The following is a 26,040-nucleotide window of genomic DNA, read 5'->3' on the forward strand; positions in this document are numbered from 1 at the left end:
CAGATTTCTTTTCACTAGATATGGGACAGCCAGAGGAGCAGCCATCACTGCAGAGCTCGGCCCACACTCATTCGGCCACTACCGGCACTCTCATCGACCAAGCACTGGAGCTACGGAGATCCAGACGGCCACCATTGAGGAGAGGGGCTACACAGCATCGACGGAGACTACAGCGGAGGATTCAAGCCATACTCTCTCGACATCCAGAGTGCAGATGAGGATGGATTCTAGTAGTAGTAGTATTTTTGTTCTAGTCTTTTTGTACCCAAACATGGTATCAGATTCACAATTTTGTAACAGTTTGGTCTCATAGGTCATTTTGGCCTTTTGAAGACGTTAATATAACATTTCATTTCATTTCATTTCTCTCTCTCTCTCTCTCTCTCTCTCTCTCTCTCTCTCTCTCTCTCTCTCTCTGCCAGACCCATCGCTGTCGCGCCTCCCTGCTCGTCACCAGCCTCTGCTCATTGCGCCAACCCCCCCTGCCCGCCACTAGGTAGAAGCAGCAGCCCACTGCCCTAAACTGCTCTCTCTCATCTTGCAGTAACCCAAGAAACTTTCTTTCATAATACCCCCCAAGGGAGGGAGGGGGGGGCCCTTACTTTAGGGCTAAATACAGCACCCCTCACAGCACAGGAACATGGCCCCAAAACAAAATACTTTTGCAACCACTTTGGCCTCAAACCCACCCCTCATCAAACCCCAGAACCCATGGGAAGTCTTCATCATGGGAGAATTGAAGAAATTGCAGTAGGAGGTCTCAACCCTCGAAACAGAATTAACACACAAAGAGACAAAGATTGCCAGTCAAGAAACAAGGATTGCTGGCCTTGAAGCTCAATTGCAAGACATCAAGAACAAGCAGGAGATTCAAGAAGCGGCCAAAGAAGCAACCCAGAAATTACAGGAAACACAACAAGACATTACAACACCTCAGGTAAAATCTGAGAATTTTGTCACTGAAGTATTATCAGTTTTAAAAGAGAATGAAAGGGTCAAAAGCCTGGAAAATTATGTTCGAATTGGGGGTTTGCCAGAAGGTTGGTCAGTAGTAGGTACCAACTCAGATGAGCAGCTTGAGGGATACATCTTGGATGTAGATATTACCAAGGAACAACTCGCCAAAGTGGTACCTTTCGTAGACCTTGGCGAGCCAACTGACATTCAAATAAAAGGGAAACAAGCCAGAGTTCGCTACTACAACATGGATGATAAGATCAAAATAATGAAGTAGACCAAATCACTGCAAGGTACATCTGTGTGGATCTCTCATGAGCTGACACCACTACAGTTAATGAATAGAGCCGGGGCACTGGCAAGGGTCTGAGAAGCAAGGAAGCAAGGAAAGTGGGCGGTCTATAGAGGAGGGAAAGCTATTATCAAAGATTTCAAAGGTCCACCTTCCCTCTCAAGGACAGGAACTTGATACTTATACACCTCTAGTCACATTATGCACATGGTGATTCTACCATTGTAGCATGTAACTCTCATGAGTCATGAGAGCTTTGAAGTTAGCTTTTTTTCACATGCACTTTTCTCTAAATGATGCCCGAAGTGGATTGTAACCAAGGCTGTATTTTGATCTATCCTATAGGCCAACTTTGGCCTCAACAGTACGTTACTATATCTTTCTTTCTTTCTCTCTCTCTCTCTCGTCTTGGGCTATATCTACTTGAGTTACACAGATATAGAGACACTTTACTGGGGAGAGATAGAGGAGACAATCCCAGAGACAAATTACAGATTTCTCTTCACTAGATATGAGCAGCCATCACTATAGAGCTCGGCCCACGCTCATTCGACCACTACTGGCACTCTCATCGACCAAGCACTGGAGCTATGGAGATCCAGACGACCACGATTGAGGAGAGGGGCTACACAGCATCGACGGAGACTACAACAAAGGATTCGAGCCATACTCTCTCGACATCCAGAGTGCAGATGAGGATGGATTCTAGTAGTAGTATCTTTGTTCTAGTTCTTTTGTACCCAGACGTGGTATTAGATTCACCATTTTGTAACAGATTAGTCTCATAGGTCATTTTGGCCTTTTGAAGACGTTAATATAACATTTCATTTCATTTCATCTCTCTCTCTCTCTCTCTCTCTCTCTCTCTCTCTCTCTCTCTCTCTCTCTCTCTCTCTCTCTCTCAGCACGGGATGTGTCTGAGCACGGGGCTGAGCGGTGGTGTGACAGGGCACCAGGGGTGACGACGCGCAAGGTTGAGCAGGTCAGCCAGTGGCGAGGTCGCGCTGTCACGAACAGGGCAGCGCTGGGTACGACTGGGAATCAGCAGGCAAACAACGCGAACCAGGGGGTCAGCAGGCGCTGCATGGGTGCTGATTAGGCACTGCGTAGGGCTGCAGTGCTCGCGGTGGCTAGGGTTCCACAGGCGTGGCTGCAGGATTCTCACGATTTCTCCTACGCGTAGCATGTCCCAGCAACACTACGCGTAGCAAGTCCCAGCATACGTTCACCTACGCGAAGTTTGCCTTATTCTCCCTAGTACCCTACCCCACATTTGGGGCTCGGGTTCGATGGATCCGCCTACCGAAGGGGAAGGGCCGGGTGTAGATAGCTACACCACCCCAAAAAAAACAACAGCTACATTTAAGCGGAGAAACAAAGATACTGTACTATCACCAAGATCATTACGAGTGGGGAAAACGTCCAAGATACATGATGAACTAATGATGGAGAAGGTCCAGATGATGCTCAAATCAGAGCTAAACTACATGAGAGATGACATCAGGAAAGAAATGCACGCGAGCGCTGAGAGCTACAGGAACTCCATGCATGGAGACATGAAGAGAGAACTAAGGAGAGAGATCCGGGGGATACAGAATGAGGAGATTCAGAACTTGAAAACGGAATTACGAAACCTAATCAAGGCCGAAGTAAATGTAACAGAATGCGTTATGCAAAAGAAACTCGATGAGGTAGTAGCAAGTTTTGAAGCATGGAGAACAAATATGGAAAAACACATGGGGGAAAAGGATGCAATAATCGCGGAGCTAAAAGGAGAACTTGTGGCTTGCAAATTTGCAACTAAGGAGAAAGGAGACGACCAACCTTCGGTGCTGAAGGAGCTCGAGGACATGAAGGATCAGATGAAAGCTCTACGGGAAGGAGATGAACAAAAATCGAAAACGGCATCTTCATGGGCGGAACGTCTTGTGAAGACACAAGAAAAGGTTGATGAAGCAGAGAAATGGATTGAGGATGCGAAGAAAGGGAAGGCCCAGATGCTCGAGACCACACCTACTTCTACCATCATTAATATGACCATTGAGGAAGAGCAGAAAAGGAAGACTCGGGCTCTGCATGTGCGGGTCACAGGAGTCAAAGACAAAGAGAATGTAGATGAAGAAGTGAAGGAACTGCTACAACGCATGGGCATCACAGAGCCTACTCACACAAGTGCATGGAGAGTGGGCAAGAAAGGAATCGATGAGAAGGGAAATGTAAAGGATAGGGCACTTATTCTCCGATTCCCGAATATAGAAATAAGGAAAGAATTTCTAAAAAAGAGGCCAACTCTTAAGAAAACCGGTATTTTCCTGGGAGATGACCTTACATTGGCACAAGTGGCGCACATGCAAGAGTTGATGCCAGAGATCAGGGCAGCAAGAGAAAAGGGGAAAATCACCTTTTATAGAGGAGGGAAAGTAGTGGTTCTGGAAAAGCGCTCAGCATGACGGTGCGAGACCTATGGGACGACGCTCCGGATAGCGGCATGGAATTGTAATGGATCATATAGGCTAGATGTAGGTGCCTTTGAAGACAGCTTTAGGGACAGAGACATAGTTTTCTACTCAGAGACACACCAGATACCGGGACAGCGTATGCCACATGTGAAGGGTTATTTATAGGAAACAGCTGGTCGACCAGACAAGAGATCTCTACAGGGTAGCTGGGGTTCAGGAGGAGTAGCAGTCTTTTTTAAAGAGGAGTTGAAACCACTACTACAGATTATCAGGAAAGATGAGCAAGCAAGGTATATGTGGGTGAGAATGAGAGCCGAGACAGGTAGATTTCTATATATCGCTATACGCTACTTCCCTCCAAGTACCTCAGTCTACTCCTCACCTAAAGGACAATCCCCTTCCTCCATATTGAATAATGATATATGGGAGTTCTCTAGAGATGGAGACATCGTTCTCTTAGGAGACTTTAATGCCAGAACGGCCAACTCTCAAGCAGTATTCTATGATACTTCAGAGGAAATGCTCAGAGAAGTGGATTTATCACAGAGGGGGCTTACTAGAAACTCACAGGATAAAGAACACACTGAATATGGGAGACATCTCATGGAGATGGAAACTATACATGGTTTGGCCATACTTAATGGTCTAGAGAATTTCTCGTTATTTGGGGGATTCACATGCTTCCCGCACAGGCATGGGGCCAGTACAGGGGATTATGTCATGACTTCACCAAGCTTTATTTCTAGTATCAAGGACTTTAAGGTGGGACCCAAACCGGTTGGGATTGTAGTGGATCATGCTCTCTTGACCTTATCAATCTCCTTCCAATACAATGCCTCTCAAGTACAAAGGGAGAAGACACACACAAGATATACTTTCACGCCAGAAACTGATTCAGTCTGTGGAAAAGATCTATAATAGGATGTGGGCAGCCGAGCCAGTATATACTGTAGACGAGATTACTTCTTAGTTAACAGAGATATTACATGGAGCAGCACAATAGGCATACCCACATACTCAACCTGATCAGAAGAGAGGAGCTGGGAACATGCCTCAAAACAGTTGGTATGACGAGGAATGCAGAGAGACGAGAACCTAGGTCTAGAAAGAGCTTACACTTGGGATCATCACATATAAGCAGTCTCGGATTGCTCTTCGGCGTATAGTACATCGCAAGAAAAGGGCATTTTTAGCCAAATTGGAGAGGGATTTATATCAGCTCTTCTTGAGTCAGGACTCACATGAGGCATGGCGCTTATTTCAAGAGCACTCACCGCCTCCGACGATTACTTCTCCTGAGATCTGGGGTCAATATGTAACATCATTATATATGGTATCTGGACAGCCTCCATTACCAGATCCGCTAGAGCCATGCCCTGCTACTAGTACTTTCTTTACTACGGAAATGGTGGGAAAAGCCATTGATAAGATGAAGACAAGAAGAGCATATGATCATGATGGTTTAGTAGCAGAACATCTGATCCATGCCAGGGATCTACTTTTAGAAGTCCTTGCTCGTTTGTTTCATAAGGTCATGTGTGAAGGATTACCTGAATCTTGGAAATTATCTACTATCGTACCTATTTTCAAGTAAGGGGATCCTATGATACCCGGGAACTACCGTACCATTATGGTAGGTCACACTTTGACCCGACTGTACGCATCCATTCTTGAACAAAAATTGAGTAGATGGGCAGAGAATGAGGGCATAAGAGCGACAGGACAAGCTGGATTCAGAAGGGGTTATTCCACTTTAGATCATATTCTCACGCTCAGAGCCATTATTGAGGAAGGAAGAGCAAATGGGAGAAGGATGTATTGTTGCTTTGTGGATTTTCGGAAAGCTTTTGATACAGTACCAAGGGCCAGATTGATGCGCAGGATGCAAGAGTTAGGGGTCCCCAAAGAGATTATTTGGGGGATCATGGCCTTATATGGGTTAGTAACTGGTTATGTACATACTCCAGAAGGGGATTCCGACATTGTTCATTCCACCATTGGAGTAAAGCAGGGATGCCCACTGTCCCCTACTTTATTTGGTATGTACATAGATGAGGTATCAGATTACATTGATAGAGAGGGTGACAGAGGGGCTCAACTTGCAGGGTCATGGATCCCTTTGTTGTATGCAGATGATATTGTATTGATAGTAGAATCACTAGATGGAATGCAGAGGCAGCTAGATGCATTACATAAATTCGCGGAGGACAGTGGACTGTCGGTAAACTTGGGTAAAACCAAAGTTATGGTGTTTAACACCACACCGCAATGGGTTAGGAGATTGGCACCTACGTTTGCATATGGCCAGGATACAATAGAGTACACAGATGCATACACATACCTTGGGGTGGTATTTGCAGGACCGAAGTTTACTCTTAAGAAAGCAGCGGATGCTAGATTATCCAGAGCCTCTGCGGCCCTAGGAGGGTTGGAGAGGATGTGTTCACAAGTGCAGTTTCAGGAACCACGAACAAAACTTTGGCTCTTTGATACTGTGGTGGCTTCAGCTATGCTTTATGGGGTCCAGATTTGGGGACCACCTGTGGATCAAGATAATTGGAAGTCAATGGAGAGACCTTTGGTATCTATGATTTCCCGAATGATTAGAGCCAAGGCCTCCGTACCACACGCGATTACCCGAGCGGAACTAGCGCCCCTCCGATAGAAATTGAAGCTCTTACCAGATCAGTGTCCTTTATACATGGTTTATGGGATACAAATAATGGCCGATATACTAGACTGGCACTCAAATCCTCTCGACAATTGGCAATGAAAGGGGATACATCATGCTGGTATGCGCAACTGTCCTCGTGGTTTCAGAGACACGGGTTCAGTATGGAAAGATTACCCCCCTTCCAATACTCTCTTGAGGCTCCATCACTGGCAATTACACGAACAGAGATTAATAAAATCATCCGACAGGATATTATACAGTTGGATACTAAGAGGACATGGGTAGACCCTACACAAGAATTGGGCACGAAGATGGCCGACTACAAAGAAAACTTCCTACAACTATCTGAAGATAGATTTGTGATTCGCCTGAGTTACATGGATACCCACCTGTCTCATGGTTTGAGATGTGCTATTGGTCAGATTCGTACATCCTCACACCAATTGGAAATTGAATTTGGCAGATTTAGGGGAATCCCACCTGAGAGCAGAATTTGCAAGTTATGCGGAATGGAGCCGGAGACAGAATTACACTATATATGCCACTGCACAGTATACTATGAGATACGTGGGCGTTTTCATTGCCTCTTTAAAGACGGCTTTGGACCTCTAGATAGAATCATGCAATACCAAGATCAAAGATGCTTAGGCTTGTACCTACTGGAACTACATCGGCACAGGGATAATCTAATGAGAAGACAAAGAGCACTACAGCCTCAGAGACAGATCACAGATTTCTTCGGATCGAGAGAAACAGGAGTGGAAGGGGAAGCAAGAGGCCAACAGCCAACACAAAGGAGTACCCACATTCATACCAAAGGCACCCTAATTGACAGAGCGATTGAGCTTAGGAAATCGAGACGACCACGACCAAGATGCAGAAGCACACTTCATCGGAGGAGACTACAACAAAGGATTAGAAGCATTCTAGCCAGACACCCAGAATGCTCCTAAGAAGTTTATTCAATACTTTGTATTTAGTTTTTCACATTTACCTTCACACTTTCACACTTTTCACTTTTCACACTTAGTACTTTAGTACTAAGGTACCCAGACATTGTAACAAATTCACCACTTTTGTATCAGTTTGGTCTCATAGGTCATTCTGGCCTTTTGAAGACGTTAATATAACATTTCATTTCATTTCATTTCTCTCTCTCTCTCTCTCTCTCTCTCTCTCTCTCTCTCTATATATATATATATATATATATATATATATATATATATATATATATATATCATACGAGCGGAGCTGGCTGCCCCACCTATGGAGGTTGAGGCTCTCACCAGATCTGTATCATTTGTACACAGCTTAAGGGACACCACCAGGGACAGGTATGCCAGGCTTGCTCTTGAGTCATCTAGACAGCTGGCATTACATGGAGATACATCATGTTGGTATGAACAGATGAGCTCATGGTTTCAGAGGCACGGTTTCAGCATGGACAGGCTGCCCCCTTTCCAGTATTCTCTTCATGCACCATCTTTGGCTCTTACATGGATGGAGACTACTAGACTCATTCGGCAGGATCTTATCCAGCTTGATAGCAAGAGGACATGGATAGAGCCATCACGGGAGTTGGGTACGAAGAGGGTTTTCTATAGAGAGCATCTTCTCCAACTCACAACAGACGGATTTGTCACACGGCCCAATTACATGGACACACATCTATCTCATGGGTTACGATGTGCTATAGGCCAGATTCGCACATCTTCACACCAGCTTGGGATTGAGACAGGTAGATTCAGAGGCATACCAGCAGACAGTAGGATATGTCAGTTATGCCATGCAGAGCCAGAGACAGAGTTTCACTACATATGTCGCTGCACAGTCTACTATGAGATACGGGAACGCTTTCATTGTTTATTCAGAGATGGTTTTGACTCGCTAGATAGAGTCATGAGATATCAGGATCAAAGATGTCTCGGATTATTCCTACTTGAGATACAGAGACATAGAGACGCTCTATTGAGTGGGCAAAGACAGAGACAGTCCCAGAGACGCATCTCAGATTTCTTCAGTCTGAGTACCACAGAGGAAGAGGGGACACCACCATCACAAAGCTCGGTTCCCACCCATACACACACCAGCGGTACTCTCATTGATCGAGCTATAGAGTTAGGGAGATCGAGACGACCGCGACTCATGAGGAGGGGAGCCACGCAGCACCGGCGGAGATTGCGGCAGAGGATCCACACGATTCTAGCACGACACCCAGAGTGTCGATCAGGATAGGCTTCATGCTACTGTTATATTGTATCATGGTGACATTTATCCCCAGTTTGTACCTTTATGGCACCATTGATCAGCCTACCAACCACGCATAGGAGTCGGCAGCACTCCTATCAGTTTCTTTGTTTGTACCCAGACTTGGTACTAGACTCACCATTGTAATCAGTTTGGCCTCATAGGTCATTTTGGCCTTTTGTAGACGTTAATATATCATTTCATTTCATTTCTCTCTCTCTCTCTCTCTCTCTCTCTCTCTCTCTCTCTCTCTCTCTCTCTTACAGGAAATGGTGATGAAGCAGGGTGAAGACATCAAAAATCTTGCACTAAAGAACCAGGAATTGGAGCACACAATCCAAATACAGAATCTGAAAATGCAACATCAAGATGAGAAAATTCAGGCCCTGCAAGATGCATTAAACAAACAGGTCTCCAATGTGCAAGACGCTCTAGCTACACACGACGAGAAGCTTGCACACATCAATGATAATGCAACAGGAAATACGACCTCCTGGGCACATGTAGTAAGTACTCCAAATGCCATTCCGCGGACACATGAGACATATGCAAATGTAGATGACACAGAGTATAATGAGCGAGAGAAACGCAGTATGAATATTGTGATTCGAGGCATACCCGAATCTGACAATAAGAAAGTACTCATGTTGAATGCGGAGGTCACGGACCTCCTTGCAAACACATTTGGCATGCATGATGTAGTGGTGTATGGGGCACACCGTGTGGGTAAGCAGTGACCTGAGAACAATCGCGCAATTGTATGCACAATGTTGGATGCACGTAAAAGAGCCATCATACTCGAAAATGCTCGCATTTATCTAAGGGACAGCCCAATTTACATCAGTGAAGACAGGACACCCGCGAAACAAAAGGAAAGAAGACAGGCATATGAAGAACGAATGAAAAAGAACACCACCCCCACAAGGGCAACACCACCAGAAGCATGACAGGGGGAAACCCATGGGACCACGAACATACACGTCACAAGTTGGAATTGCCGAGGTTTCCCTTGGCACAAAGGGGAAAGATTGACAGAGGTTCTACCACAAGCAGACATACTTTTTCTACTTGAAACATGGGAACAGGACACATGTAGACTGCCAAGTATATTACACACTCGGTTTGGTGGCCTGGTACTAAGATGCGCGGGCAAGGGGGTGTTGCTATAATGTACAAGGAGGAAATGCAAAATCAGGTTAAGATATGCAAGATAGATGAACACAAACGATACATATGGGCTGAGATTTGTACATCTGGGAGATCGATGTTCATTGCGGGATGCTACATCCCACATCGGGAATCCCCGTTCTATGATTTGCATAATCTCTCCAAGAATGACCCTTTTGCCGACCTATATACAGATATTGCAACCTACACACCACAGGGGGCAATGATGATACTCGGGGATCTTAATGCTCGCATAGCCAACATACAGGTTCAATTGGTTGACTACTCAACCCATCCCGCCGACAAAGATGGCGATCTTGTATTAGATGCAATATGGGATAGATGCTCATGCGATCACCTCATGAATGAACAAGGTTCGGCTTTGATATCCATGATGAATTCTATGCAACTTGTAGTCATGAATGGCACCAAGAAATTTGCAAGCTCCGGAACATACACATGCTATACATCAAACCATAGAAGAAGCACTAATGACTATGCGTTAGTTAGCCACAATGCATTGGATTTAATTGGACACTTTAAAATTGGGGCTCGGTCACCGAACTCGGACCATACTCCAATTCATGTATGTCTAGACCTCCCACACATGCCTACACAACGCATCCAAAAGGCGACAAGTTGGGTATATCGAATGCAAGCCACAAAGAAATTCGATTATGCCACTTTTCTGGACAGCCTATTGAGTAGCCAATGCATGTCCCAAAACATTTCAGAAAATTGGGCTACCTTTCGTCAAGCAATAGAAGAGGCTGCAGAGGTCACTATGGGGCGATCTAAAAGAAATCACCAACAAGTGAAAGGTCTCCCTCATAACCCATGGTTTGATGCAGAATGTAAAGCAGCCAAACGCAAGTTAAAGTGCTTCAATAAGTCCACGAAGGAGTGGGAAAGTGCAGCCAAGGAATACAGGATGCTGAAAAGGAAAAAGAGAAGGATGCATGAACTTTTGAAGGAGGAGCAAGAGGTGATCAGATTTAAGAAAGAGCCCAAGAAAGCATGGCGCAACATGAAAGGAAAAAAGGAGGATATAATGGGAAATTTCAGCATGGACAAAATGTATGTATATGCACAAACACTCTATGCTCCCACCGATGCTCAAATAATGATGAATGCTGAAATTCAGGTTGACACTAAGGAACCTATAACTTTTGCAGCGGCTTTGAGAGGTTTGAAAAAACCAGCCACTGGGAAAGCCTCTGACATTTTGCACTTCAACTCCGAAATGCTGAAATGGTCGGGCAATGAAGCCAAGAAATGGATACACTGCATGATGAATCAAGCTATCCACCAAGGCATGCGTGAAGATTGGCAAGAGAATTGGGTCAAAGCTTTGTTTAAAGGCGGAGACCGTAACCTACTCACGAATTACCGCACCATCATGGTGGGCTCTTGCATGGCAAAACTTTTTGGGAGCCTGATAGAAAAGGATATTAGCACATGGGCTGAAAATAGTGGAAAGAGGGCTCTCGGTCAAACAGGTTTTAGAGCAAAACATAGTACCATAGACGACTTGATTACAATCCGGATTATGATGGAAGAGGCGCGACTCAAAGGGGAAACTATGTACTACTGTTTTGTGGACTTTAAGAAAGCGTTTGATACGGTACCTCGTCATGGGTTATGGTCCCGCATGGAGACCATTGGGGTTTCCATACACTTGAGGGTTGCGGTGGCATGCGTATACCATGCGGTTCGATGTAAACTGAAAATGCAAACAGACTTCTCCAAAGAGTTCTTTAGCACAATAGGGGTCAAACAAGGATGTCCTCTGTCCCCAACATTATTTGGGCTATGCATAGATGAGCTTGAGGACTTTATTTGCCAAACGACGCAAGATAATGGAGATGCACCAAACATAGGTCTCATTACTTTGCTACTCCTCATTTATGCTGATGATGTGGTTCTTTTAGCGCATAGCATGTCTCTCTTGCAAAAACTTTTGGATGCGGTACGTACTTTCTGCGAAGCCACAGGACTTTCAGTGAATGTCACGAAAACAAAATGTATGGCAATTTGTACACACAAATCAAAGGATCAGCCCGCCCTTATGTATGATGGGCAAGAGATTCAAGCAGTGGACAACTTTAAATACTTGGGCATCATTATACCCTCGAATCATAGATGGGGGCAATGTGCAAAAACAAGAATGGAAGCAGGACAAGCAAGGTATTACGAGTTTGAAAACATGTGCAAACAAAGCGTCACTAGAAGGTAGGAAATAAAGTCCATGGCTTTCAATGCATGTGTGGTCCAAACGCTATTGTATGGGGTAGAGGTATGGGGACCAAATATTCCGGCCAGCACATGGAATGACATTGAGAAAATTCAGAAAAAGTTCTTATGTAGACATATGGGGATAAAAACCACAACACCATACTCAGTGATGCTATTGGAGACTAGACAAAGACCATTGGAAATGCTTGCCTTGCAAAGAATGCATAGATATCTCATGAAGGTGAAGCTGATGCCTCATAACCGTTTGCCTCACATAGCATGGGAGGTAGGATGTAAGCCGCAAAAGAACCACAAAAGCAAGTTTCTCACCTCTAGCCTTGTTGAGGACATCAGGAAATGGTTCTCTAAATGGAATGTGGGAGCACATGTGGACATGCATGTAGAGGCAGGTACCGAGCATGAGCACGAGCTGAATTTTGAACTACAATTACTTGAGGCCCTCCACAGCAAATGGAAGAATGCAATCCACAGGTCCAAGTTTGAATACTATTGCAAGCACATAAACACGAGATACTGGGAAAAGTACAAGACAAGGGAAACCCAAATACATATCAGGACACCCATGTCTTACCGTGCGAGACGGGCCATCACCTTGATGCGGACAAGATCACACATGCTCAAAAGTGAAACGGGAGGATGGCTGAATATTGATGCAAACATGAGGAGATGCACTCAATGCAACTTGAACTCATTGGAAAATGAGGCACATGTAACCCTTGAATGTCCAGCATATGCACACATTCGGGTCGACTTTCCCCAACTTATTCAAGGATGTACTACATTTGAGGAGCTTCTCTCAAGAACACATCCCTCTCCAGTAGCACTAGGCATCTATCTTGCCAAAGTGCTAGAACATCACACCACACTCACAAACAAAATCACCACAGAATCATGACACGTCCCCTCCTTCACATGGGAAGGGGGGAGTCTCATATATGAGATTTTGGGTCCCATGGGTCATTTTGGCCCCCCGAGGACGTAAATACATCATCATCATCTCTCTCTCTCTCTCTCTCTCTCTCTCTCTCTCTCTCTCTCTCTCTCTCTCTCTCTCTCTCTCTCTCTCTCTCTCTCTCGTGGATATAGATGGGAGACAGCCTGTAGACAGGAGACATGATCAGAGCACAGAGGGCGGGGCTCGAGAGGAGTGGCAGTGTTATTCAGGGAGGAGTTGCAGCCATTGATACATATAGCCCGCAGGGTGAGCAAGCTAGGTACATGTGGGTGAGATTGAGAGCAGAGACAGGCAGATATCTTTACATTGCTATTTGCTACTTTCCCCCGAGTACGTCAGTTTATGCACCACCCAGAGGACAGTCCCCCTTTTCTATTTTGGATGATAACATATGGAGTTCTCTAGAGATGTTGACATCATCATTCTAGGGGATTTCAATGCTAGGACTGTCCATCATCAGACATTATTTTATGATACTTCACAGGAGATGCTGAGAAAGCTGGATGTTGCAGAGACGGGCCTATCCAGACTATCACAGGATGGGGAACACACTGAGTATGGACAACACTTGATAGACATGGACTGCACATGGATTGGCCTATAGAGATTTCCCGCTGCGGGGGGTTTGACATGCTTTCCACACAGACATGGAGCCAGCACAGTGGATTATGTCATGGCACAGCCGAGCCTCATCTCTAGTATCCAGGATCTCACCGTTGGACCCAGACCTGTTGGTGTGGCAGTGGATCATGCTCTTGTGTCGTTGACCATCTCTTTTCAGTTTAGTGTAGCACACAGGCCACAGGCAACAGCCCCTACTCGCTACACCTTCACGCGGGAGATGGACTCTATATACATAGATGGGATCTACAGGCGCCTGTGCACAAAGGAGCCAGGGCGACCTCTGGAGGAGCCTACTACTATACTGACATAGACACTACATGATGCAGCAGTAGAGGCATACCCACATACCCAGCCTGAGCAGACGCTGTTTGGGGAGCATGCCCCCGAAAGTTGGTATGATGAGACAGTCACAGATTGACTTTCGACGCCTAGTGCGGCGGAAGAAGAGGGCATTTTTGGCTTGCCTAGAGCAGGATCTATACCAGCTATTCTTGAGTCAGGACTCACGTGAGGCATGGCGGCTCTTTCATGAGCACTCCCCCCCCCCCCCCCCCACCATCACTTCTATAGAGGCCTGGGGCCAGTACGCATCATCTCTGTACCTTCCCGACCCCCCCGATCCATGCCCACACGTGCTTTTTTCACCGCTAAGATGGTGAGGAAGGCCATTGACAGGATGAGGACTGGGAGAGCATATGATCATGATGGCTTAGTGGCTGAGCATTTCACGCATGCCAGAGATCTACTAGCAGAGCTTCTAGCAGTTATGTTTAACCGTGCCATGTGTGAGGGCTTGCCTGATACTTGGAGCCTATCTACTATTGTACCTATCTTCAAGTCGGGAGACCCTATGGAGCCTGGGAATTATCGCACTATCATGATTGGACACACATTGGCACGGTTGTACGCATCTATTCTTGAGCAGCAGCTGAGTAGATGGGCAGAGAGGGAGGAGATACGCGCAGCCGGGCAGGCAGGGTTCAGGAGGGGTTTTACTACTCTTGGCCATATCTTGACACTCACAGCCATCATTGAGGAGGGCAGATCAAATGGGAGACGGATCTATTGTAGCTTTGTGGATTTCCGCAAAGCATTTGACACAGTACCCAGAGCTAGATTGATGCGCAGATTACAGCAGATGGGAGTACCCACAGAGCTCATTTGGGGGGGCATGGCATTATACAGGTCAGTAGTGGAGCATGTACGCACCTCAGAGGGTCTATCCACACTGGTTCACTCAACTATTGGGGTGAAGCAGGGTTGCCCGCTCTCTCCTACTCTATTTGGTATGTATGTGGATGAGGTTTCTGACTACATTGAGAGAGATGGTGATAGAGGTGCACAGTTGGCAGGGACATGGATTCCACTATTGTTATATACTGATGATATTGTGTTGATCTCCGACTCTCCGGAGGGGATGCAACGTTACTTGGATGCTTTGCATAGGTTTGCCCAGGAAAGTGGTTTGTCCGTCGACCTTGGTAAAACCAAGGTCATGATATTTAATACCACCCCACAGTGGATTAGGTGGTCAGCGTCCGCATTCACATACAGCCAGGAGATAGTGGAGTATACAGATGCTTACACTTACCTTGGAGTGATTTTTAGTGGGCCAGCATTTTCATTGAGGAGGGCAGCAGTGACTAGATTGACCAGAGCCCATGCAGCATCGGGTAGATTGGAAAGGATGTGTTCACAAGTTCAGTTTCAGGAGCCTCGGATGAAGCTCTGGCTCTTTGACACTTTGGTGGCTTTTGCATTGCTATATGGAGCTGAGATTTGGGGACCTTCATTGGATCATCATGGGAGGATAGGCCGCACTGATGGATGGGGGGACATGGAGAAGCCTCTGGTCTCTATTATCTCGTGGCTCATTAGAGCTAAGGCTTCAGTACCACGTGCTATTGTCCGAGCAGAGCTAGCTGCCCCGCCACTAGTGGTTGAGGCGCTCACCGGATCTGTCTCCTTCATACACCGCATGTGGGAACATCCCACAGACATATGCCTGCCTTGCACTTGAGTCCTCTCGACAGTTAGCCATGTAGGGAGATACAGCATGCTGGTATGGGGAGACGACATCATGGTTTCAGGCGCATGGGTTCAGCATAGACAAATTACCTCCCTTCCAGTACTCACTGGACGCACCCTCTCTAACTCTCATATAGTTAAGCTAGACACCAGGAGGACATGGATACAGCCAGCACAGGAGTTGGACACGAAGATGGCTTTCTACAGAGAGCATCTACTCCAGCTTACGGAGGATGGTTTTGTGACGAGGCCCAGATACATGGACACCCACTTGTCTCATGGAATACGATGTGCTATTGGCCAGATACGCACATCTTCTCACCAATTGCGGATCGAAACTGGGAGATACACCGGAATACCATCAAAGGCCAAGACATGCCCCCTGTGTGACATCGAGCCTGAGACAGAGTTGCACTACACATGCCACTGCCCCGTCTACTACGAGATACGAGGCCGCTTCCATTGCTTGTTCAGAGAGGGCTTTGGACCACTCTCCAAAGTCATGTGGTACGAGGATCAGAGATGCCTCGGTTTGTTTTTGCTCGAGCTGCGCAGACACAGAGAGAGCTTGATGAGAGGAGAGGCTAGCCAATCTCAGAGACAAATCACAAACTTCTTTAGAGCTGCCATTGGACACACGGAGGAGCTACTACCACAGCAGAGCTCGTCGCCTCACACCAGAGGCACACTGATCGACCGAGCTGGGGAGATCCAGACGCCCACGACTGCGGAGGACTACACAGCATCGACGGAGGCTGCATCAAAGGATTCGGATCACTTTGGCCCGACATGCACGACGCCCGGTCAGACTATTGACCATGGAGGAGATTGATGAGATCCGCCAACGACCGATTGTGGATCTCTTGTGATCTAGCTATCCCAGCTAGCTGCTTAGTTCACACCTAGCAGTTTAGGATTCCATAGTATTTTATTTTGTCATTTTGTCATCTTGGTACTCTGACTTTGTATCAGATCCACCACATTGTAACATTCTGGTCTCATAGGTCACTTTGGCCTTTTGAAGACGTTACTATAACATTTCATTTCATTTCTCTCTCGTGTTTTCATGCTCAAGCTCTCGTGAAGGCTGTGGCAAAGGTTACAAAGCACGTAACAGAGGTGAAGGGCAGCCGTAGAAGCTTGTGTGTGTCCTTTTGAGAAACAACCGCACTCAAAGAAGCGCAGTATTGGCTGTCCACACAGATTCTCAGCACTCAGACAAGTTCCAAACGCAAATTTCAGCCAAGGTGCCCTCGGGTGGGCACCCCATAAGCGAGCAAATAACAATAGTGACCGCTCCTACATAGGAGAATTCAGAACAAAACAGACATAGCCAACCATTTAATGATTTACATGCATTTCATGCACCAGACTAGTCCCCATGACAGAAAGCAGTGCAAGCTATTCCGGTTCATGTGTTTGTAAGAGTTCAGTGATAATACAAAATTTCCTCAAAGATAGGGACCAACCCACCTTCTAGTCCCTAGTGTCATGTTCCCTCTGCATTAGTTCCTAAATATTATTCTGTGTGGATTCCTAAGTGCAGTCAGTGATTGATAAGCACTTGGCAACAACTTGGATGCAAGAGTTGTAGTCCGCATATTGTTAATACTTCAATCCAAACCAAGAATCAATCTACCCAACCTGCGCTTTGGCTCTAACCATCCTTGTCTGCTACTCAATCCTCAAAACCTGGAAGCAATGTTGCACTCAATCAAAGTACAAGCGATCTCCATCTCAATCACCTTCTGGTGCTCCTTCACCAACGGATAAAGAGGCCACTCAAGAAGGCATGGTTGACTGCCTACGCACGTGCGTGCCACCCAAATCATCCTCCTCAATATCACTGACACCGGCCCGCTTCCTTGTAGAAGAGGGCTGCCCTTGAACCTGTGTGGACCTGTTGTGTACCTGGCACCTTATCAAAACCACCCATGGCTGGAAAGTGATCAACATTTAACTTGTCCTTGATGTCCTTTGAAATCTTCTTATACGCCCCACAATTATTGGTTGTGCCAATGCTTGTCAAGTGCTTTATTACTCGAGAAATTGTGCTAGTTAACTTGAAGTTGTAGTACTTGCACTGCCATCACCTCGTGCCAAAAACGAGTTTTCCCTGAGTGTTGACAATGTAGATAACACTAGTGTGCAGTGCCCAAAGAGGGTTGGCTGGCTTAGGCATGGTGCCTCCTATCGCAAAACCAAGAAAATCTATGCACCAGAGCGGCAGAGTGTGCACTATGCACTCTCTGCACCTCAGTTTGCAGGTTCTCTGTGTTTGTGTAGCGCACTCACTTCTCCAACTACAAAAAGCAGAGCGTTAAAAAACACCATGTAGCACTTATATGAGGCCCTAAAGCCCCCAATTTCACACATGAGATGGCCAAAAGTGTGTGCAGAACTCGTTTGTTTTTATTTTAAAAAAAAACCGTATGTACAAATCCGTACGTACGTACGAAAGCAAACTTAGACGAGCTTTTGGGAAAATGAAACGGGTCACCCCGAAGAGAATGAGAGATGGTTTTTTATAAATTTTTGTAAGGTTCAACGGAATGAATGTTGTATTTTCTCAAGATTACTGATCTTTATTGCTCAAGGTTCCTTTTAGTTCTTAGGGAAGGAGAGAGCCTTCCGTCTTATGGAGAGTGCTATGATCACGAACAAAGTGAGTGGATATTGTGCGTGCAAGTGAATGAGAGTGAGAGAAGGAGAGAAAAGAGATACGACACCCGAGAGGTTGTAAAACCCTCCTCCGAAGGCTCCACTCTTGTCGGCGAGAGTGGTCTACTTTGATTGCACAAAGGTGTACAATGCGAATGCAATGGACTGACGCAAATGGGACTATGCCGATGACGACGACGGTGATGACGACGACGACTTGATGGCTGAAATCTGGGATCTTCTAATCGCTGAATTCGGGGTTGTCTTGGTGACTGAAAATGACTGTTTTCCTGCTGTTTTCATGGCTGAAAATGACTGGTTTATTCGGGGTTCATGCTGAAGATGAAAACGCTGAACTGTTGCAAAGCTTGGCTGCGTTTTTTATGGGCTAACTTCTCTGCTGTAAAACCCTGTCAATGGCTGCGTTTTGCAAGGTCAAAGGGCTGATGAAAAACGCTGGATCTGGCAGTGAATTCCCGGCTGAAAAACGCTGATAAAACGCTGAGTCTTGCTGGTTGTCTAGCGTTAGTAAAAACGCTATGGCTGGCTGTGTTTGTCGTGGGAAAAACGCCAGAGAAGAGGCTTATGGCGATGCTAAATGCTGGGGGGGAAACGCCAGGGGTGGGGAGATGGTGGCGAGGCTAAGTGCTGAAAATGCCCGCGAAGATGGAGGTCCAAAAATGCTAGGGGTGCTGGGGGGGGGGTACTGCTGAGAAGTTGCCTGTTGAACAGGAAGCTCCTGTTGCCTCTTCTGCCAGAAAGTGCTAACTTGGGTTTGCTTATATATTAACTTAGCAAAATTGCCCTACCTACTTTTGTTGAAAAGTCACTTAAAAATAATAAGTGAAAATAACCAAAAATAGGAAAATAGGCCAATGCACTGGAAAATTCCCTGACTGAATCTGATGGATTCTGAAGGGAATACTAATGATCATGTTGTGTGCAACTGGAGGATATGCATCTAAGCTAAGTGACTGGGAATGCACGGTCTACGAATAGACTCACAAAAGTACCAGATCACTGCTAATCTAGACTGACTAGCCGTGCTGTGGTGTAGCTTGTCCACGGACACATAGGGTTGGGATGTGTCACGTGACAATTTTTGCATCACATATATTGTATAAAAGCTTGGAGAAAGTTTATAGAGATAGTGTGCGGCAAATGTCTATGCATGAGTGACAGCTGCATCGCCTACTGAGGTTTTCATCTATGGAGGAGGAAGCCTGTGTTGCTGAAGCCGGTCGTGGTGGGTGGGTGTTTTGAGAGTAAGGAGGGGGGGGGGCGGGGATGTTGTAATTGTTGTGCGCGTGTGAGGTAGTCATTTACATGCTGAAAATTAGAAAACTACCTCACATGTAATTGATTTTCAGTCAAAGACTTGATGCAAGGAGCACTTTGTAAATAGATACTTAAGGTTAGAAAGACTTTTCTCCTCTAATTTGTTTAGTCCACCCCAGACAGACATGTAGCACTCAAATCAGAGATGTCTAGGGCTCTACTTCAAGGATACACGTAGACTCTGGAATTTAGTGAGAGCAGAAGCGCCAGTAACATCATTTTTGAGTTGCAACAAAAGATAGTTATTTCTTCAAACACTGATGTTGAGTATAGAGCCATTCAACGACAAGCCATTGAAGGATTTTCTGTGGAGGGGGCAATGAGAGCTCAAGCATGTGGCAGGCCTCACTGAAAGTTCAGCTCCAGAGATGGGGAGAGGAAATACGATATTGGGTCAACAGAGCAGGATTGCTGCACTATTGAACACTCGTCGTCTTAATGTGCACCCAGATCTGACAGGCATAGTAATCTCCCGAAATTCATAGCATACTCGGGGTCAGACAGGTTATAGTTGATACACATGCTCCACACTTTTCATTCTTTATCTTTTCTTATCCACATCACAGTTCCATGGTATTAATACAATATTTCCTCTCTTACCCAGCCGTAACATTGACTCCCAGACGTGTCTTGTGTGTGCATGTACACCTATGCCACAAACATGTGTATACGAGATAGGTAGATCATAGTCACGCTGAAATAGGAACTCTTAAGGGAACGAACGACTACTTGGAACAGGAACAATAAGCTTCAATATCTTCATCAACGAAAGAAAGATTTATCTTACCAATTCTCCATGCACATTTCCACATTCTACAAAATGGATTACTGTGTCCCCGTAACTCAAGTTTCTGTGCTGCACTTCACATCCACCAACTACTTCTGTTCTGAAAGGTGCGCTGAGTGTGGGACTATCTTGATTCAACAGATATGAAGAAACTTCCATTTTCCTTTTAAGAGCGTGAAAATTCATAGAGCTGTATCAAACAATATGCAGACAGCCCCAGATTAGGACAACAGCTGCAGAAAACACCCACACGATACAACGTTTACCTTCAGATTGTGTGTTGCAACATGAGACTTCTTGCTTTTGCATGGACAGTCAGCTATTGATGCTCATTATGGTATATTTTGTACTCAGTCATTTTATGCAGCAAAACTGGTGACTATTAAAGCTTTTCATGGTTAAGACATCTTGAAGGCAAAAGTGTGCACAAGAAAGAAAATTCTATTGACGTCTTGTAAAGGCCACAGTGGGCCTGTTGGACAAATCAAACAATCATTGTAGTTACATTCCACTTTGGGGGTGGTGCCAAGAATGCCACATAAAACAAATATACGAGGTTGACGCAAGAAAAAGAAAAAAGGCTATCTAACAGGACCAGCTACATATTACAAAACATGTTTCACCTAAAACAACAACTAAATACTCCTCTTTAGTGTCCACTTTAGCTTTACTTTCGATGATGACTCTCCCACGTCAGGAAAAACCATCCAACTCTGTTTCCTGCTCTTTAGTTGTGTTGGAGTGACCTCATCGGCCATCGGATCTTGGTCCCTTGAAGAGAATTTCATATTCTTCTGCAAGTGTCGATACCATCGTTTTTAAAGCTTGGCTTTAATGCTGATGATAAAGTCTCCAATGTCCGCAAATGGGATGGATCGCTTCACTTTCCTCTGCAAATTTCGTACTCCGGAATGAATTCATTGTTCTCCACACACACACATTTTTTTTTTGTAAATCTGTTTTCCTCGCCTTGAGGTTTCCCACAGGTAAATTAATCAAACACAGAGAACAAAAGCTTTATTGACGGCTACTCAATATCTTATAATATCCAGGACAAAAAGTGAAAGTGCAAAAGTGAACTGGAAATCAAGGGTGTATGGATCGATGAAGCTCTGTCTCCAGAAGCTCAGAATGCAGTACTATATGTGTAGGGTATACAATACTGGTATGTAGATCTAACTAGCTTCAGCCAGCACCATAATGCAGGTGTAGGATGGTATAAGATTATTCCTCCCCAGGATTTTGAACGGAAGTTTTCAAGCCTCTCCTGAACGAAAGGATGCTATCAGGTCCAGATCTGAGATCTCTCTTGTTAGGTCGAGGAGTTCCATAACCTAGTGCTCTCTGTCCCTACCAAGCTCAGAGATCCTTGACTCTATATAGTGTGACCTGTTGTGGCCGTATGGATGATGTTAAAGATTGTGTAATCTGTAATTGGTGTCCATCTTTCTCTACATAATGCAGCTAAAGAGAGCCCTTTCTGTGCCTGTTTCACCAGCCAAAACTGTACCAGGCAGTGCTGGTCCCAACATGATGATGTGCCGAAGTGAGTGTGTACCTGGCAAGTCACCTGGCAAGGCAGTAAAACAGAACGACACCACCACAAACAGACTGAAAGAGCAAATACTCAAACTGAAAGAGACTAAATGAACACTTGAGATGAGACATAGCGGAGCGGAGTTCCCCACTCAGATGCGCTTAGGAGACCCCTTTTTGCAACTTCACGAGTGACAATGGTTCCCCTGGCTACATATTTGAAGGCCCTTGGTCACAAAAGCAACAGCTTTAAATATTTGGTCCCAAAAGCTCACCAAGTCAATGCTTTCAAATAATCAGTCACCCCCATAAAGCATTCCAGCATAAAAACAGCACCATGTCAGCATCCTTGTATGCAGCCATGTCATCAGCCATCTGTACATGCCATGTCAGCACATGTTCGTACATGCCCATGAATTGCGCCTCGTTTTGCGAGGGATCCGGCGCGGCTTTGGGCCCACTTGAATTGGATCTGGTCGACGTGGCTATTCCTCTTCCTTTTCTGGTGGTGGGGTCATGCCACATCACCAAGTTATGACATAATCCCCCTTAAAAGAAGAACAACTGCCCTCCATTTTGCCTACAAAACAAGCATAAAACCAACATTTTGTAGACCAACTCCATGCAGACATGCCATTGACCATCACAGAAGACAGTACAATCACAAAGCATGCACTAGCACAAACAACAATCACATTTGCATCTTAGTCCATGTCAAGACCTCAGACCAAAACTATGCTCCAGAATGAATCACTCAACCATCACATCCACGCCTCACTGACCTCTCGAAGATGTCTTGATGCATATTATGACCATCAATACCACCCCTATCAATGACTAGAGAAACAATCTACCTCACCTATTATCAATCTAGCATACAATTTGGAAGAGTTCACCAGACAAAGTACTGTCAGCTCAGTACCTTAAAAATGTCAAAGACAAGGTGGTTGACTAATATGAATTCCACGTTGATCAGCTGCACTTGCAAAGCAGCATGCTTTATAGGGGTAACATGCTCATGGATAGACTCAAAATGATCCCAAATCTGCTTGGCACTTGTTATTGCCTTCACATGATCCAAAATATGTGGGGTGCAATGAAGATGGTGAAGAACCACACTCCAGCATTGACAGGCTCCCAAAGTGCACCCTCTGTAGTAGTAAATGGCTTCTCCACCTTCTCGGTCACAAAGAACCCAAGGTCATACGAGTCCAATACCACCATCATCGTCACCCTTCAAGTACTATTATTGGTACCATCAGACTAATGATCAGCCGGAAAACTCAGAAGTAGGTATCTTCATGGGTTTGTCACTGGTCTCCTTCTCATACTAATCCCACGTAGGACCTGATGATGATCCAGCAGCACTACCATTTGAGTCACCTTTCGACATGTTGACATGAAGAGTATGGTCATGTGAAAGAGGATAGGCTCGGGTACTTGAAAGAAACCGCTCCAAAAAAGCCAGTTCTACTCCAAATCAGCACCAAACTGAGACACAAATGGGCAGCCAGCCAACTATCTCTCTTGCAAACCGCTTCTCCTCCTCCAAATCCAAGTCTATACTCGATCAAAATGACCGCTCCGAATCTGAAATTTACTACAGCCACTAGACAACCTCTTTGTACTTGACAACTCGCACCGGATGTGATAACACCAGATCTGAATCTGAAAAAATAGCAAGCTAACTCCTCTCCAAAAACTCCAAAAAAGCACCGGAACACGCTGCAAAAACACTCCAACAAGAGCAACCCCATCGCAGTGATCTCCTAGATCTGCAAGGTACACGCAGGAGTGTAGCGCGGATAATGTGTCGTGCTCTCTACAGTGTGGGTGCCCCTCAGTGCAATGTGCGTGACAATCTCACTCAACAAATGGAAACTCTCTCAAACAAATGAAACACCAAAACAATGGATAACAACAGAGACACAGCAGTGGACCAGAACATATGGACTCGACTAGCTCACCGAACCATGTACAGACTCAGGCGTGGCAGCACACTCAGCTCCAGCCCAGGACTCACAGGTACAAATGGGGTGTCGAGGCTCAGATGTGCAGGGATGGTGAAGCAGTGCTCTGTGTAAGACTCTCTCTAGACGACTAAGTGCAAGATAAGATAGAACTGCCCAAAACGACTACTGATATGTACAACCATAAGAGCCACCAACGGCCCATAAATGTCCAGCCAGCTAAGTCTATCTCCAAACTGAGTGGTGGTGGTGACCTGGCCACGATGTCCACCATACCACCGTAGGTCCCCTGCCACGTGTCACTCCCAGCCCAAAGGGTCCGTCCAGTGTGAACCAGACCAACTGTAGCTAACTGTCCAACTGCCTGTCCTGTGAAGTGACAATGTAGCAGGCTACAGGTTGCCCGCCACAAGACTGGTCACCGTCTCGGTGAGCCAAAACTGAATGAAACTGCAAAAGTAACTATATGTACAATGAAAGATGAGGTAAGAGCACAGTCCTGTCACCCAAGGGAAAGTGTCGTCCCCACTACTGCTCCAGAAGTATCCGGATCGGGAGGAGCCATCAGATCGATAGTGTAACTATGTGGTTGTTGTACTGTGCTTTGCATAACCTGGTTTCCTGTGGTTGTAGCAGCCATCTGCTGCACAGCTGATGGGAGCACCTGCCCTGAAGTGAACTCTGGACGCCTAGTAACGCAACCATGGCGGTGTGCACCAGCAACACCGTCACAGCAAGGAACACTCTGGCTCTGCATGTATGGCATCTGGACCTGAGACCCCTGCTGAGTGAAGTACTGGACCTAGGGCTGTGGATAGTGTCCCATGAACTGCTGAGAGGGCTGAGAGGGACCTGCTGGCGCTGCAAAGGTAGCTGGATTCTGGACCTGTATCCCTAGCCTAGTCCATCCATATCCCACAGGAGCCTGGGTAGGCCTGTTATCATACATAAGCATTTCTTGAAATCCGTGCACCTGCGCTTTTAGGTCATCAATAATCCTCGACTTTATCTTCAATGCCTGCTGTAGTGCAAAAATCGTTGCATCTCGATCTGCGATGGCACTCTCGGCAACTCGCAGAGATCCCTCCATCGCTGCGTATGTGGCGGAGTGATGCTGATGGGTTGCAGCTAGCTGCTCCGCGCTTAGCTCGATGGTGGCAATAGCAGCTCTGGAGTCCTGAAGCAACTTCTGTGAAAGTTGAAACAGAGAAGGGGAGTCGGTCCTACTTGAAGATCCCTCAGATGGATGTGATGCTGGACGACGCACATGTGGCACTGCCGGCGAGCTAGAAGTAGGTGCAGTTGGTGGCACGGCCGGGAGCTAGAAGTAGGGACACTTGGTGTAGTAGGTGCCTCCGAGATTGTTGTTGTAGGTGGAGCGAGTGATATGTTGATCGGTATATGAGTGAAGATGGGAGAAGAAGGAAGAGGATCCTGTAGGGGTGAAGTGACCATCCTGTCCTGAGGAGCGGCAGTAGACACTGGTGCCGGCACAGCAGAACCACGTGTAGAAGTAGACGTATGACGCTGAAGATATACCCTAGTCTGCTGGCTCTCAGAAACTGGCAAGGAGAGTAGAGACTTCACTGTATCCTTCATCACTTTCGCCTTGATCTTCGATTTCTTGGTGACTATGGGGTCAACCTGCATGCTCACGGTTTTCCTTTTCCCTTTCGAGGTTCCCTGTTCCTCATCCACTTCATTTATGTTAATAGGTATGTTTATGATCCATGCCAAGAGAGGTGCCGCAAAACATCTAAAAGTTAACTGCACAGACTGCACTTGGGCCCAAAATCTTTTAGCCCTAGACTGCAAAGAGCTGAAGAGAATTTGGTGGAATCCACATGGGATAGTGTGGATTAAACACTATAGCCCGTCGCAGTGGGAGAATGTAGTGAGAATATATGTTTGAACCTTGTCGTCTTTGGCATCCCGAGCCAGAAAGTAATACCTGAAGATTGCGAGAAGCCGTCTGTTTCGCTCATAATTTGGGTGATCCGAGCTCAATAGCTCTTGACATGCTTGAATTGTCGCATCCTTGGACAACAAAGAGAAAGTGCAAGTAGTAGTCTTCACAACTGGAAAGTTG

The 26,040-nt window shown here is 45.9% G+C and overlaps 1 protein-coding gene across 6 annotated transcripts in view; it reads right to left on the reverse strand.

The window, feature by feature from the left end:
- Positions 1-26,040, reverse strand: part of LOC147443608 (uncharacterized) — a 118,080-nt gene that overhangs the window by 32,413 nt on the left and 59,627 nt on the right. For 2 of the 6 annotated variants that reach the window (XM_086526419.1, XM_086526422.1), the window contains exon 2: positions 20,446-20,635. In XM_086526419.1, coding sequence (XP_086382545.1) covers positions 20,446-20,635 — 190 coding nt within the window. Of the gene's footprint in view, positions 1-20,445; positions 20,636-21,068; positions 21,336-22,256; positions 22,562-22,903; positions 23,757-26,040 lie in introns of all 6 variants that reach the window. The other 4 variants (XM_086526423.1, XM_086526421.1, XM_086526424.1 and 1 more) reach the window with 4 other exon arrangements.

Source organism: Adiantum capillus-veneris, chromosome 13, assembly GCF_014529385.1.
Source record: "Adiantum capillus-veneris isolate H3 chromosome 13, ASM1452938v2, whole genome shotgun sequence".
NCBI lineage: Eukaryota > Viridiplantae > Streptophyta > Polypodiopsida > Polypodiales > Pteridaceae > Adiantum > Adiantum capillus-veneris.